General features: G+C 41.7%; 1 protein-coding gene across 2 annotated transcripts in view; it reads right to left on the bottom strand.

The window, feature by feature from the left end:
• The window catches only part of swt1 (SWT1 RNA endoribonuclease homolog), a 101,355-nt gene that overhangs the window by 23,671 nt on the left and 65,625 nt on the right, over positions 1–12,059 (bottom strand). For both annotated transcript variants that reach the window (XM_033028166.1, XM_033028167.1), the window contains exons 14-16: positions 9,930–10,081; positions 6,572–6,789; positions 5,528–5,671 (exon numbers count right to left, since the gene is read on the bottom strand). In XM_033028166.1, coding sequence (XP_032884057.1) covers positions 5,528–5,671; positions 6,572–6,789; positions 9,930–10,081 — 514 coding nt within the window. The remainder of the gene's footprint in view (positions 1–5,527; positions 5,672–6,571; positions 6,790–9,929; positions 10,082–12,059) is intronic.

Genomic DNA, 12,059 nt, shown 5'->3' with positions numbered 1-12,059 from the left:
CATAATTATGGAGGCAATATTGTAGACAAAGTTCCCTTGTTCTTCATTGAAGCTACACTTTACCACCCATTCATGAAAACAAAACAGGAGTGCTATTTCAAGTATTCTTTATTGGCGATAAATGCACTTTATATCCAAATATAAATTGCCATACGATGGATTTCGCAACCAATTTTCCATGCTCCTTTGAAATAATACTAGACAGGATAGAAATATTCAATTGGAATTTAATCTCCCAGAATTTTGCAACTAACGAGAATGTGTCAATTATGGTAACTAGATTACAACAAGAATTCAATTCAAATTTAATGAAGGAATTTCAGAATTTTAATTAAGAACATTCTAATGAGAATACCAAAGACCAAGTTATCTCTCAGTCATGCAATTACATACAAAATGAGAAAAGGTTTTGAGAATTCTTCACCAACTCTTGAAAATAGTGGAGCAAACACACTATTGTAACATAAACAAATGAGTTCCCTAACATATATTAGAATAGGTAGACAAAAATGCTGGAGAAACTCCGCGGGTGAGGCAGCATCTATGGAGCGAAGGAAATAGGCAAAGTTTTGGGTCGAAACCCTTCTTCAGTCTGAACAGTATTATGTTCAGTTCCAGGCACCATGTTATAGGAAATATTGTCAAGCTAGAAAGGGTGCAGAGAATATTCATGAGGATGTTGCCAGGATTCGAGGGGCTGAGATAGGGAGAGGTTATGCAGGCTAGGACTCTATTCCTTGGAGCACAGGAGGATGAGGGATGATCTGAGAGAAGTGGATATGAGAGGAATAGATTGGGTAGTCGCACAGTCACTTGCACAGAGCCTCACGGTCGCTCTCTGATGAAAAAGGAACAAAAGTGTGAGCAAATGTGGCACATTTTCATCTGTTTCCTGCAGAGAAAATTCGGGCTGTTTGTGAGCTGGTTTCCCGCTGATCGGTGAAATGGCTCCTGCGGCCGGAGCCACCCGGTGAGGCCCTGGCTTAGTTGATCATGCTGTTATCAGGCAATTGAACCATCCTATCAACAACTAGAGAGTGGTGCAGGCCTTCCTGAGGCCACAGTGACCACCCAGAGGTTATTTGGTCGGCAGGACATTGCCTGAAGGCTCGTCGGTTGGCAAGAACTCGCCCGAAGGCTCATCCGGGCCCGCCAGGAAGTTTGGAACCTGCACGAAGGCTCATCAATAGGCAGGACCAGGAACCCACTCAAAGGCTTGTCAGAGCCCACCCAAAGGCTCAGCAGGATCAGGAACCCACCCGAAGGCTTGTCGCAGTCTGCCGAAGACACGTTGGTCGGCAGGACCGGGAACCCGCCCGAAGGCTTGTCGGATGGCGGGACCGGGAGGGAGCTGGGGGCGTTGGGTAATAGGAGTGGGCCAGTACGAGGGTGAACTGAGGTAATGCCTCCAGCACCTTGAAGGTAGGCTGCAGGAGATGCCCCTGGGACACAAAGATGGCCAGACTAGGAGAGAAGAGGGCTGCCGGTTTGTGGGAACTGCTCCAGTACATCAAACGCGCAGGCCAACCAGACTTTGTACTATGAATAAAGGTGCCAATAATGACGGCACCTGCATCTGTAACATATGCAAAAAGAATTCCACTATGTAGTGGCATATGTGACAAATAAAGCACCAATGAATCCATTGGATAGTAGGATCGAGAACCAGTCGACATAGGTCCCTATTAAATCTTTCCCCACTCACCTTAAACCTAAGGGGTAACTTTTTCACAGAAAAGGCGATGGGTGTATGGAACGAGATGCTGAAGGAGGTAGTCGAGACAAGTACTATCACAACATTTAAGAAACATTTGGACAGGTACATGGATGGGCCGGAGCTTGCGGGGAGACCGGATAGAAATATATGTGGTTAGATACTGATTTGGGGCTCCAAGCCATGGTGACTTTCAACCGTCTAGACGTGGGAGTTTCATCACCCCGACGCGAGGGCCTCGGATCGCCGGCTGTGGGAGCTTTGATAGTTCCCGATAGTTCTTTGACAGCCCCGACCGTGGAGAAGAAAGAGGGAGAAGATTCGACTTTTATTACCTTCCATCAGTGAAGAACGTGGGGAGCTGCTGTGATGGATCATTATGTTGAATTTTATTTTATGTGGCTGTGTGTGTTGTTGCTATTTTTTCCCCCACTCTGTATGGCTGTATGATAACTCGAATTTCACAGTACCTTAATTAGTACATGTGGCAATAAATAAAATCTAAATCTAATGAAGGGCATTCTCAGTTGTAATATAATAAATTAAGTAGCTAACAAGTTTTAGTAAATAAGTTAAGGGATAAAACTGAAGCAATCAACGAAAACACAGATCCTAGGAGTCTAAAATTAAAAATGGAAAATGCTGGTAATGTTCCGTAAATCAGACGGTACCCGTGGAGAGAGATAAAAAAGATGCATTCTTCAGACTGATTACCTTTTATTGTTGAGTGTTAATTGATGCTGGGGAGAACTGCTTTTTTATTCAAATAATATGGAGCCATTTATATTTATCCACAAGGACAGGTGGGGCATTGAATCAACATTGAATATAAAAACTACACCCAATTCTGCATTCCTCCCTCACTACTGGACTGTAAGCTCAGGCAAAACTATTTAATTACATATCTGGAATGGAACTTAAACCCCCAAGCTGCTAATTTTCCCTTTCTTTTATTATAAAGGCAATTCATGCCATTTGTGACCAGGTAATTCCAATCTTCAAGTCAGATCCATTTGAAGAATTTCTTAGCACGCAAGACTGCTTCATATTCATCATTATAAAGTCGACTCAAGTTGCACCAAAAATCTGTCATGTGTAAAAATAATTTAAATGAATTACTACGATAAGTCAACACCAAATGGCATGGCATTCATTTGCAAAAAATATTTTGAGTTCAAGTGCTGGAGAATAAACTTTTTGTATGTCACCATTTTATATGCAACTTTACTCTGAAACAATAGAGTCACCATGGGAATGGACAAGACTGAATACCAGCTCTCATTCTTGGCTGCCCAAGGTACTGCACAATATTGTTAATCAACTTCCAGATATGGTTAATTCCTTGGATTAGGACTAGTTCAGGTGATTACATTCTTCCAGAAACATCTTTCAATCTTTTTGCTAGTATTTCACATCAGATAAGAAAACCCATCTGACTTTGGAATTTGCAATGAATTTACAATAAAAAAGATGAGCCCATTTAGACTGAAAGAAAAAAGGTTTGTATTATTTGCCAAACTGAAGATACAGAGAGCTGCTGGTCTGCTTTCAGTTGCTTCACTACAGCTGTTACACTGGGGCCAAGGAAAGAGCGTTCACGTCGCGGCCCTGTTTCAACCAATCTTTCCACCACCACGTACAAGAAGCACAAGAAGCGCAAGACAGACACCATTGGGCAGATGCCGAGAAGTGTGTTCAGCTCTGGCTAAACAACTTCTAATCTTGTGTGTGGACTCGATAAGAAGAAGAAGCTGTTACACTGACATCTACCCAACAGTCAAGGAAAATTGCCTTGATATATACTGTTCATAAAAAGCATGGCAATTCTAAGCAGGTAAAGTATCACCCGTCGGTCTATTCAAAATCATCAGCAAAATGACAGATGGCATAATCAATAATTATATCAAACGACACTTGCTCAGCAACAATCGGCTAATGGCAAATTACAAATGCTAATTTGAGTTGCAAGAACAATTTGACCCTAACCCAACCACCAACTCCAGAGTCAATGTAAAAGTAAATAGCCTTGACATCAATTTCAGTTGTTTCATCAATGGTTTTCCTTCCATTCTGGTCAAAAATGGAGATGTGCATTGTTGCCTATACATTCAATTACATTCACAACTCTTTTACAGCTGAGCCAGTCCATGTCTGGAAGTAAAAATATCAAGCTAATTCTTTGACATGGGAACATCTCCAACAAGATAAAATATAATAATCTAAGTTCATTATTCAATGGCATTATCAAAAGCAAGCCTCAGAGCAACAACATCCTGAGGTTCACCACTAATCAGAAACTCAACTGGATCAGCTATATAAATACAGTGAGTTGGATGATCAGCCGTGATCATATTGAATGGCGGTGCAGGCACGAAGGGCCGAATGGCCTACTCCTGCACCTATTTTCTATGTTTCTATAAGGACAGGTACAAGGCGGGTATCTTGTGGCAAGTGACTCATCTGTCTTTCAGCATTAATAAAGTACAAGCATGGTGAAGCATTCTCCAATTACCTGGATTAATGCAAGGCCAGCAACACTCTGGGAGGTAAACATTACTCTGGACAAAGCAGCACACTTGATTGGCACTCCATCCACCACCATAAACATTATTTCCATTAAACTACCAGCAATCTGTGGCTGCTGTATGGAGCACTTGGAAAAAAGGCTGCAGTTGCATACCTGGGCTCCCACAAACATAACCATCAGCAAGAAGGGTGTATATAATGTATGGCTGCAAAATCATTGAGAAACACGTTACCCATCTTACAGCATGAAGGGGTTTTTTGATAGGCAGATGGTGGGACAAAGGCCAGAGATGAAAGGACAGAAACTTGTGAGACAAGGATAGAAGAGTTGCAAATTGTGAAGCCAGAGGAAGGAAAGGGAGAACAGCTCAGAATTAGAGGATATACGTTTAAGGCAAGAGGAAAAAGATTTAAGTGGCTGGAGAAGAAATTTCTGCCTGAAGACAGATGGTGCATATATATCTCTATCTATCTATATATAAAACTGTGTGCCTGCTGGCTGCCACGACAACACCCGACCCACAAACGCCCTAATTTTGTCGTGTTTATGTACACATTTTAAACCAAATCCTTCTCCCCCCCCCCCCCCCCAACTCACTCATTTTGTCGCCTCCTGCTGGCCAGCGACCATAACGGCTGCTGGCGCCCGCATCTCGCCTCAAAGACGCCATTTAAAAACAGCCGCACTGCTGATTTCTGAGCCGCTTGAGTTGGAGGACCACGTCTCCCGTGGGGGCTACGGGTAGGTAACGGCTGCGTTGGGGGAGCAGGGGCCTGCACTTGGTCTAGTACATAACTAAAACTCTGATCTTGTTATAGAAACATAGAAACATAGGTTATCTTCCAGTTTTTCTATTTGCGCAAAAACGGTTCGCCATAGTGCGACGATTTTTCACCAGTTCATTCACCGTTCTCCTATGCTGCGATAGCACCAAGTTTCATTCCGATCGGTTGAATGTCGTAAAAGTTAGCGAGGTTTAAAAAATCTTAAAAAACGCGCGTGCGCAGATCGATCTCTTCTCCTACCATTCAGCGCCGCACGTCTGACAACGTGCACTTTAACCACATAATTTTTTTTCTATTACAAATCTCAAATTGTGGAGTAGAGGCAAACTTTGTCCCAAACATTCTGGAGGGCACTTTATGTAATATTCTGGAAGATTTGAAAGGATGCTGATGCAAACTGCTCATCATAAAACATGGGCTTCTGCATGTAGTCAGTGGCCATGGAATCATGTAACGTGTTGCACTGGAAAAATGTTTTTGTAAATGCCATTAAATGCTCACCTTTGAATTCCTGCGAGCAGTTCTTTTACAGCAGGCACCAGCTTCTGCAGGCTCTGAAATGCTTCCTCAGGAAGTGGCAGCTTGCTGTCCATTACGACAGCTAATGAGTTGTGAGGAAGGTTAAAGGTTGCAAAAATTAGCGAGCTAGGGAGAAAACAAAAAAAATCATCTCACAATCTCATGTGCTGTCATGCAAGGTAAAAAAAAACATTCCTTATCATGCACAAACGTGTTTCTTTATTACAAATATTTACAGAATTTCTCATTCACCTGATAAATAAATACTCTTCCGTTTAACTTGAGCAAACAGCAGTTTTTTTTGGTTCTTGATGTTGTGGTTTGATAGCCCATGCGAGTTTGTGCCATTCATTTAGTTGATAACCATTAATGCCTGGTCATTATTTCACAAATTCAAAATAGTCACAGCACCCTCAGCTTTATCAATGATATAACACAGTATTTTCTACTTCCAAGATCAAATTAGGTATTACTTTTCCGGTTTATCTAAGCCAATCAACAACTATAGTATTGCGATAGTTTAGTATAATAAAAGTATATTCAGGTCCACAACCAATTTTCCGGCAACAGGTGGTCCGGCGCCTCCTTTAATCCGGATATAATCACGAGAGTGCGTTTGAAACCCCCTAAGTCCCCCTGAAAATGTGGCCACTAGGCCGGCTGATCGTGACCTCCTTTGGAATGCCGTGGCCAATTGGCGGGTCGGGTTTGCCCCCTGCAGCTGGAGCTCTGGAACTCTGGCCTGGTCGTAGCCGGCAGATCCATTCCCATAGCAGACTTCTGCAGCCGACATTGTGGGGCCGGTATCTCCTCCCCCCCCCCCCCCACCCCCCCCCCCCCCCCCCCCCCCCCCCGGCAGCCTAGGTGGACTGTTCCGGTACCATTCACTTTCTCTCAGAGGTTGTGACCTCTGTTGGTCCGGTGAAACTAATAATCCAGAAAGGCTTTGGTACCCAGGGTGCCGGAAAAATCGGTGGAGGACTGTATTATATTAACCATATATTAATACAAAATCTACATTTATACCTGTATTTGTATATTATATTCCAGACATTCTCAAAAGTAGCCCAGATTTGTTGTCTTTTGTTCTCCACTTGAGAATTTTCCATCGCTGACATTGGATACCCAGAGTTGAATGGGAGCAGAGTTATATTTCTCTCAAGTTCACATTGCAATAGTGACTGCACTGAAATGTCCACGTTTTCAAAGGTCTCTTTTGACTTCCCTTCATTTTTCATGTCATCCTTAATGAGAAGAATAAAGATTATGAGTCATATATTTGTTTTTCTATTCCCACTTTTGGAAGGCCACTGACACTTTTGTCTAGGAGTGGGATCCATCGTATTGACTAGAAAAGGATTAGTCAGATAAATACAGCATTTGAACAGGCCCTTTGCCCCACATAATCCTCAGTGACCAGCTCACTTACATCAATTCCATTTTATTCTCCTTACATTCCTGTCAACCTTTCTCAGATTCTACCACTCACTCATACACTAGGAACAATTACAGTGACTTTGAAATGTGGGAGGAACCCAGGGCACCTGGGCAAAATCCATGGGCTAAGAGAGAATGTGCAAGCTTCATGCAGACAGCACAGGAAATAAAAAAATAACCTGGGTTGTTGCAGCTGTGAGGCAGCAGTTCTAATAAAGGTCCCATTGTGCAGCCCAATATTTATCTCGGGTTTAAATAGTTCTATTATTCAAATCGTAATTGTAGATGGGTTATGCATGGGTTATCCACTATTCTTTCGGGTGGGGAGGGTGAAGGTGCTGTGCGCACTCGCTCGGGTCGGATTGTAAAACCTCCGGCTCGCTACGGAGAGTATGCTTAGCTTTGCAGGTTCTGTATAACAAACCTGCCATTGTTGTAACTTGTTTAAATTGTAAGGGGAAGGATGTAGATGGGTTATGCATGCAACCTATAATGTAGTTACCTCATCACCACTAACCACGCCCCATCATATTAGTATAACTGTAGTATCCTCCCTTTGTTCCTCCCACTAGGTCCCAGTACGCCTGAAGGCTGGATGCAGTCAGTGCTGGGACGTGTGTGCCATGTGCTATATTAAACTCTCAGTAAAGGTTACAGTGTGTCAGCTATCACTCCTTTACAGTAATGACATCACATTTGTAATGCATGGAAATACATTAGTTAATTAGTTCAGAGAAAAATCTTACAAATTAGCATTAACAACTAGAAAATCTGTTTGTGGTGGTATTAGTTGAAAGATAAATACTGGATTCAAATAGCAGATAAAAGGGCTACTTTGAATAGTGCCATATAATTGTTATGTACACTTGACAGATCAGGGAGGGTCATGGTTCAACATCTGACCTGTGGATCCCTCTGGTGGTAATGCACTGCATTGCACCAAACTTGGAATATGCACTCGGGTAAAGTTTGAACCTACCAATAACCAAGTCAAATGAGGCAGATTATTAGTGAACTGTGGCTGATATTTTCAAACTATATTTCTTACTAATGTATTTTCAAATGCAAAACCCCCCAAAAATGTTTATTTATTAGAGCTTGGTGACTGTAATCAAAAATCAAATTAAAAAAAAAGACAAAGTGCTGGAGTAACTCAGGCAGCATCCCTGGAGAACATGGATAGGTGATGTTTCTGGTTGGGATCCTTCTTTGGACTGATTGTGGTGGGAGAGGTAAGAAAGCTGGATGAGAGGAGGAGTCGGACAAAGCCTGGCAAGTAATAGGTGGATACAGGAGAGGGTGGATTTGGATAGATGGTTGGACAAAGGCCAGAGATGAAAAGACAGAAGGTGCAAGACAAAAGGATTGAAGAGTTGCAAATTGGGAACTAGAGGAAGGAATGTAGTTAGAAGGGGAGGGGAAGAGAGAAATAGGTGCCAGGCCAGGTGGCTCGGTCTGCCAAGACATACTGGATCTCCCAGTTGCTAACCATTTTAACTCGTCTTCCTATTCCCACACAAACCTGTCTGTCGTGGGCTTCATCCATTGCCAGAATGAGGCCACACACAAACTGAAGGAATAGCACCTCATATTCCTCTTGGGTAGCTTCACAACCCAACTGTATGAACCATGAATTCTCTAATTTAAGACAAGTTTCATCCACCCCCGCACTTTCCCCCTGTGCCACACCTGGACTCGCACCTGATTCTCCCCTGATTCTATACTGTACTGGCATTAACCTCCCAGGAGGTCAAAATAGAAATGCAGATTCCTACATGATTTTGTCTCATTTGTAATTCAGTTTCCCATTCCTCAAATGCTTCCTGTTCATTGGATAAAAGTTTCTTCTGCATACTTAAATATCTTGAACCATTCAGATCATTTCACAGAAATCATGCATTAAATTAATCTTTTCGCCTTTGGAAACTTCTCCAAAACCAACACATTTAGTTAAACTCTCAAATCAATTACTGTACATCTTTGCCAGCAAAGCAATATTTAAGTGAATTGAGAGAAAGCAATTAATTACCAGTTAATTCAAACTTTCAACAATTGTAAAGGTTGAGTACAATGCAGAGATCATTCTTAGATAGACACAAAATACAGGAGTAACTTAGTGGACCAGGCAGCATCTCTGGAGTGAAAGAATGGATAACCTTTTTGGTCATCCTCAGATGAACTTCCTCAGATCATTGTTAATTGTTCTCAGACAATTGCCTCCCTTCATTCTCCTCCTACCTTTCCCACTACCTTACCTAATCCACTTTGTACAGATAAACTTCACCCATCCAGTCACTTAACCACTCTTCTCTCCCATTTAAGATGTTATTTTTTATTAATAATACCAATCATCTCTCCAATATGTTATTTTCCAACCTCATGCCCAAGTCCACATTCTACTTACTGCTAACCTTGTTCAAAGGCACCTTTCTGCCTTTATTCATTCATGTTCAATGGGTACCACAGGTAATTATTTCACTCCATTTTGCACAGGTATTCAATACATTCTGCACTAGGTGTTTCATGAATGCAAAACTACTCCATCTGAAATTTGCATCCACAATTATATTCCTTCGAAAAACTGCAGAAGGCATTTGTAACCAACAATGTTAATACCAGGGAAAACAAAAGGCAAGTTGGGCCTGTCACATACCACATGGTGAACTTGTCAACAACAATCCCTTCTCTTTCCCAACCATGCAAATCTATTAAAAGGTGCAAATCAGGTACCGAAGATGCCTGATTCTGATGAGAAATTCATTAAGAATAAATGTAATTAAGAATAAATATCCTGCAATTTATATAGCCTCAAATATTTCACCAAATTCTAGCACTGTTAATTGATCATGTCATTGTTTTTTTTTTCAAAATAATATCAGCGTTTACCTCCAATAACAGATGTTCCATAATTACATAAAAATCTTTAAAATACAATTAGGTAAGGTACCTCAGAAACCTCTCTGTATAATTCCTCCAGGGCAGCCAAAGTGTGGGGGAGTACACCGCCATAACCTGATCTTGCGTTGAAGGCTTGCAACAGTTTTTGCGATTCTGTTAACATCCAAACAAGAGTGAAGCGATTATACTCTGGCCTCTTGCCTAGATGATTTAAAAATCAAATTAGATATTTGACAGTAAAACAGATACACATTCAACAAAAATAATTAGCAGTGGGAACCAACTGAAGGAAAAACAGGGTCGCTGCTGTGCACTGCTGAACTTAAATTTTACACAACCAAGGTTGTGACTGTTACTCTATGCAGACTGGGTGAAAGTAGTTCCAGGTGGTTGGCATGACATTCTGAAACATATTGCTGATATTCTGCCCACCTACTGGCACTTTTAGGGACTGGATCGCACAAAATAAAAACTGCATGGATATCTCACATAGCACTACTCAGCAGGCACTGAATTGTGATTGTCTTCCAGTGTGGATGCCTCCCATTTTTAAAATAATATCCACTCAGTCTGCGTGCTGCGGTGTCATAAATCTGGATGTCAGGAACCTGGTGGGAAACCCTACTGTCACCGCTGTTGGGGCTTTATGAAGGAGATAGCAAGGTACAGGCAAAAGAATGCACGTTGAATTTCCAAAGAAGGCTCCAGAGCCCTTTATGAAAAAGATGGTGCAGAGAAGAGAGATCGTTTACCGAATTGAGCCCAGAAAGTCTTCTAGGCCCATTGTTAAGCTGCAGTGAGAGGATAAGCAAACAATACTCATATGAGCAATCAAGGCACAAGGACACAGACTTGGTCAAGGTCAAAAGCAATGTGATGATGTTCAGGACAACATCAACATCAGTCAGTTAATTAAAGGCAATACACTTCAGTTCCTTTATCTTTGCAGGAGAAAATGGTTCACAATCGACCAAAGCAGCAGTAGCAAACAGGCAAGTATAAGTACAGCGCCAAGGACAAAACCACCTGCAAGGTTTAGAGTGCTGGCTATCATTGGTGAAACAGTCAGAGCCTGGAGGTAGTGCAAGTGAATTACACAGATCACTTCAGCCCAACTTCCCAATGCCGACCAAGATGCCCAATCTACACTAGTCCCACCTACCCGCATTGGTCCCATATCCCTTCAAACCTCTCCTATCCATGTAGGTGTGCAAATTTCTTCAGTCATACTGTACAGAACCAGACCCTTCAGCCCAACTACAGGCTCTTTGGCTCAACTGCTTCTTTTATTTATTTATTTATAATTTATAGTGTTTACTTTGGAAACATGTTAGAAGCAATGAGATATGAAACCTAATTATGAAATGATAGCGCCATTCATAATATGCAGCCAATTGCATTTCATAATTCTAAAATAAAAGTTGGGATGGGTACGATTTCCACATTTTTTCCCAATACAATTATATATATTTTTTTTTTAAATGACACAGACAACTCAAAATTCATCATATTGTAAGGAATGATTAAGTGGCACATCTGGTAGGGGAGCTGCTTCACAGTGCTGGAGACCTGGAAGAATGGTATCGACCCGAAACGTCACCCATTCCTTCTGTCCAGAGATGCTGCCTGTCCCGCTGAGTTACTCCAGCATTTTGTGTCTATACCCGAATTAGATCTTGACCTTTGGTGTTGTCTATGTGGAGTTTACACATTCTTCCTGTAACCACTTGGGTTTCCTCTGGGTAATCTGGTTTGCTCCCATATACCAAAGACGTGCAGGTTTGTAGATTAATGTGCCTCTGTAAATTATCCCTGTGTGTAGGGAGTAGTTGCAAAAGTGGGATAACCTAAAACTAGTGGGAATGGATGATCGATGGTTGACATGGGCTGAAGGGCCTGTTTTTATGCTGTATCTCTAAACTAAAAGTTCAAGACCAAAATATCAGTTTTTAAGCAAGTAAATATCTATTGTCTGAGCCTTTCCCGACGATCATAATTCTTGATCCACACCAGCTTTTTCATGACATTGATCAATGAAGAGTAGACACATAATTTAAAAAATATATATAAAAAGGTAACTTAAATATTTCGTTCAAGAAGGAACTGCAGATGTTGGAAAATTGAAGGTACACAAAAATGCTGGAGAAACTCAGCGGGTGCAGCAGCATCTATGGAGCGA

This window comes from Amblyraja radiata, chromosome 10, assembly GCF_010909765.2.
Source record: "Amblyraja radiata isolate CabotCenter1 chromosome 10, sAmbRad1.1.pri, whole genome shotgun sequence".
In the NCBI taxonomy this organism is placed as follows: domain Eukaryota; kingdom Metazoa; phylum Chordata; class Chondrichthyes; order Rajiformes; family Rajidae; genus Amblyraja; species Amblyraja radiata.
Note: the sequence above shows the minus strand (reverse complement) of the source record. Positions and strands in the feature narration are given on the sequence as shown.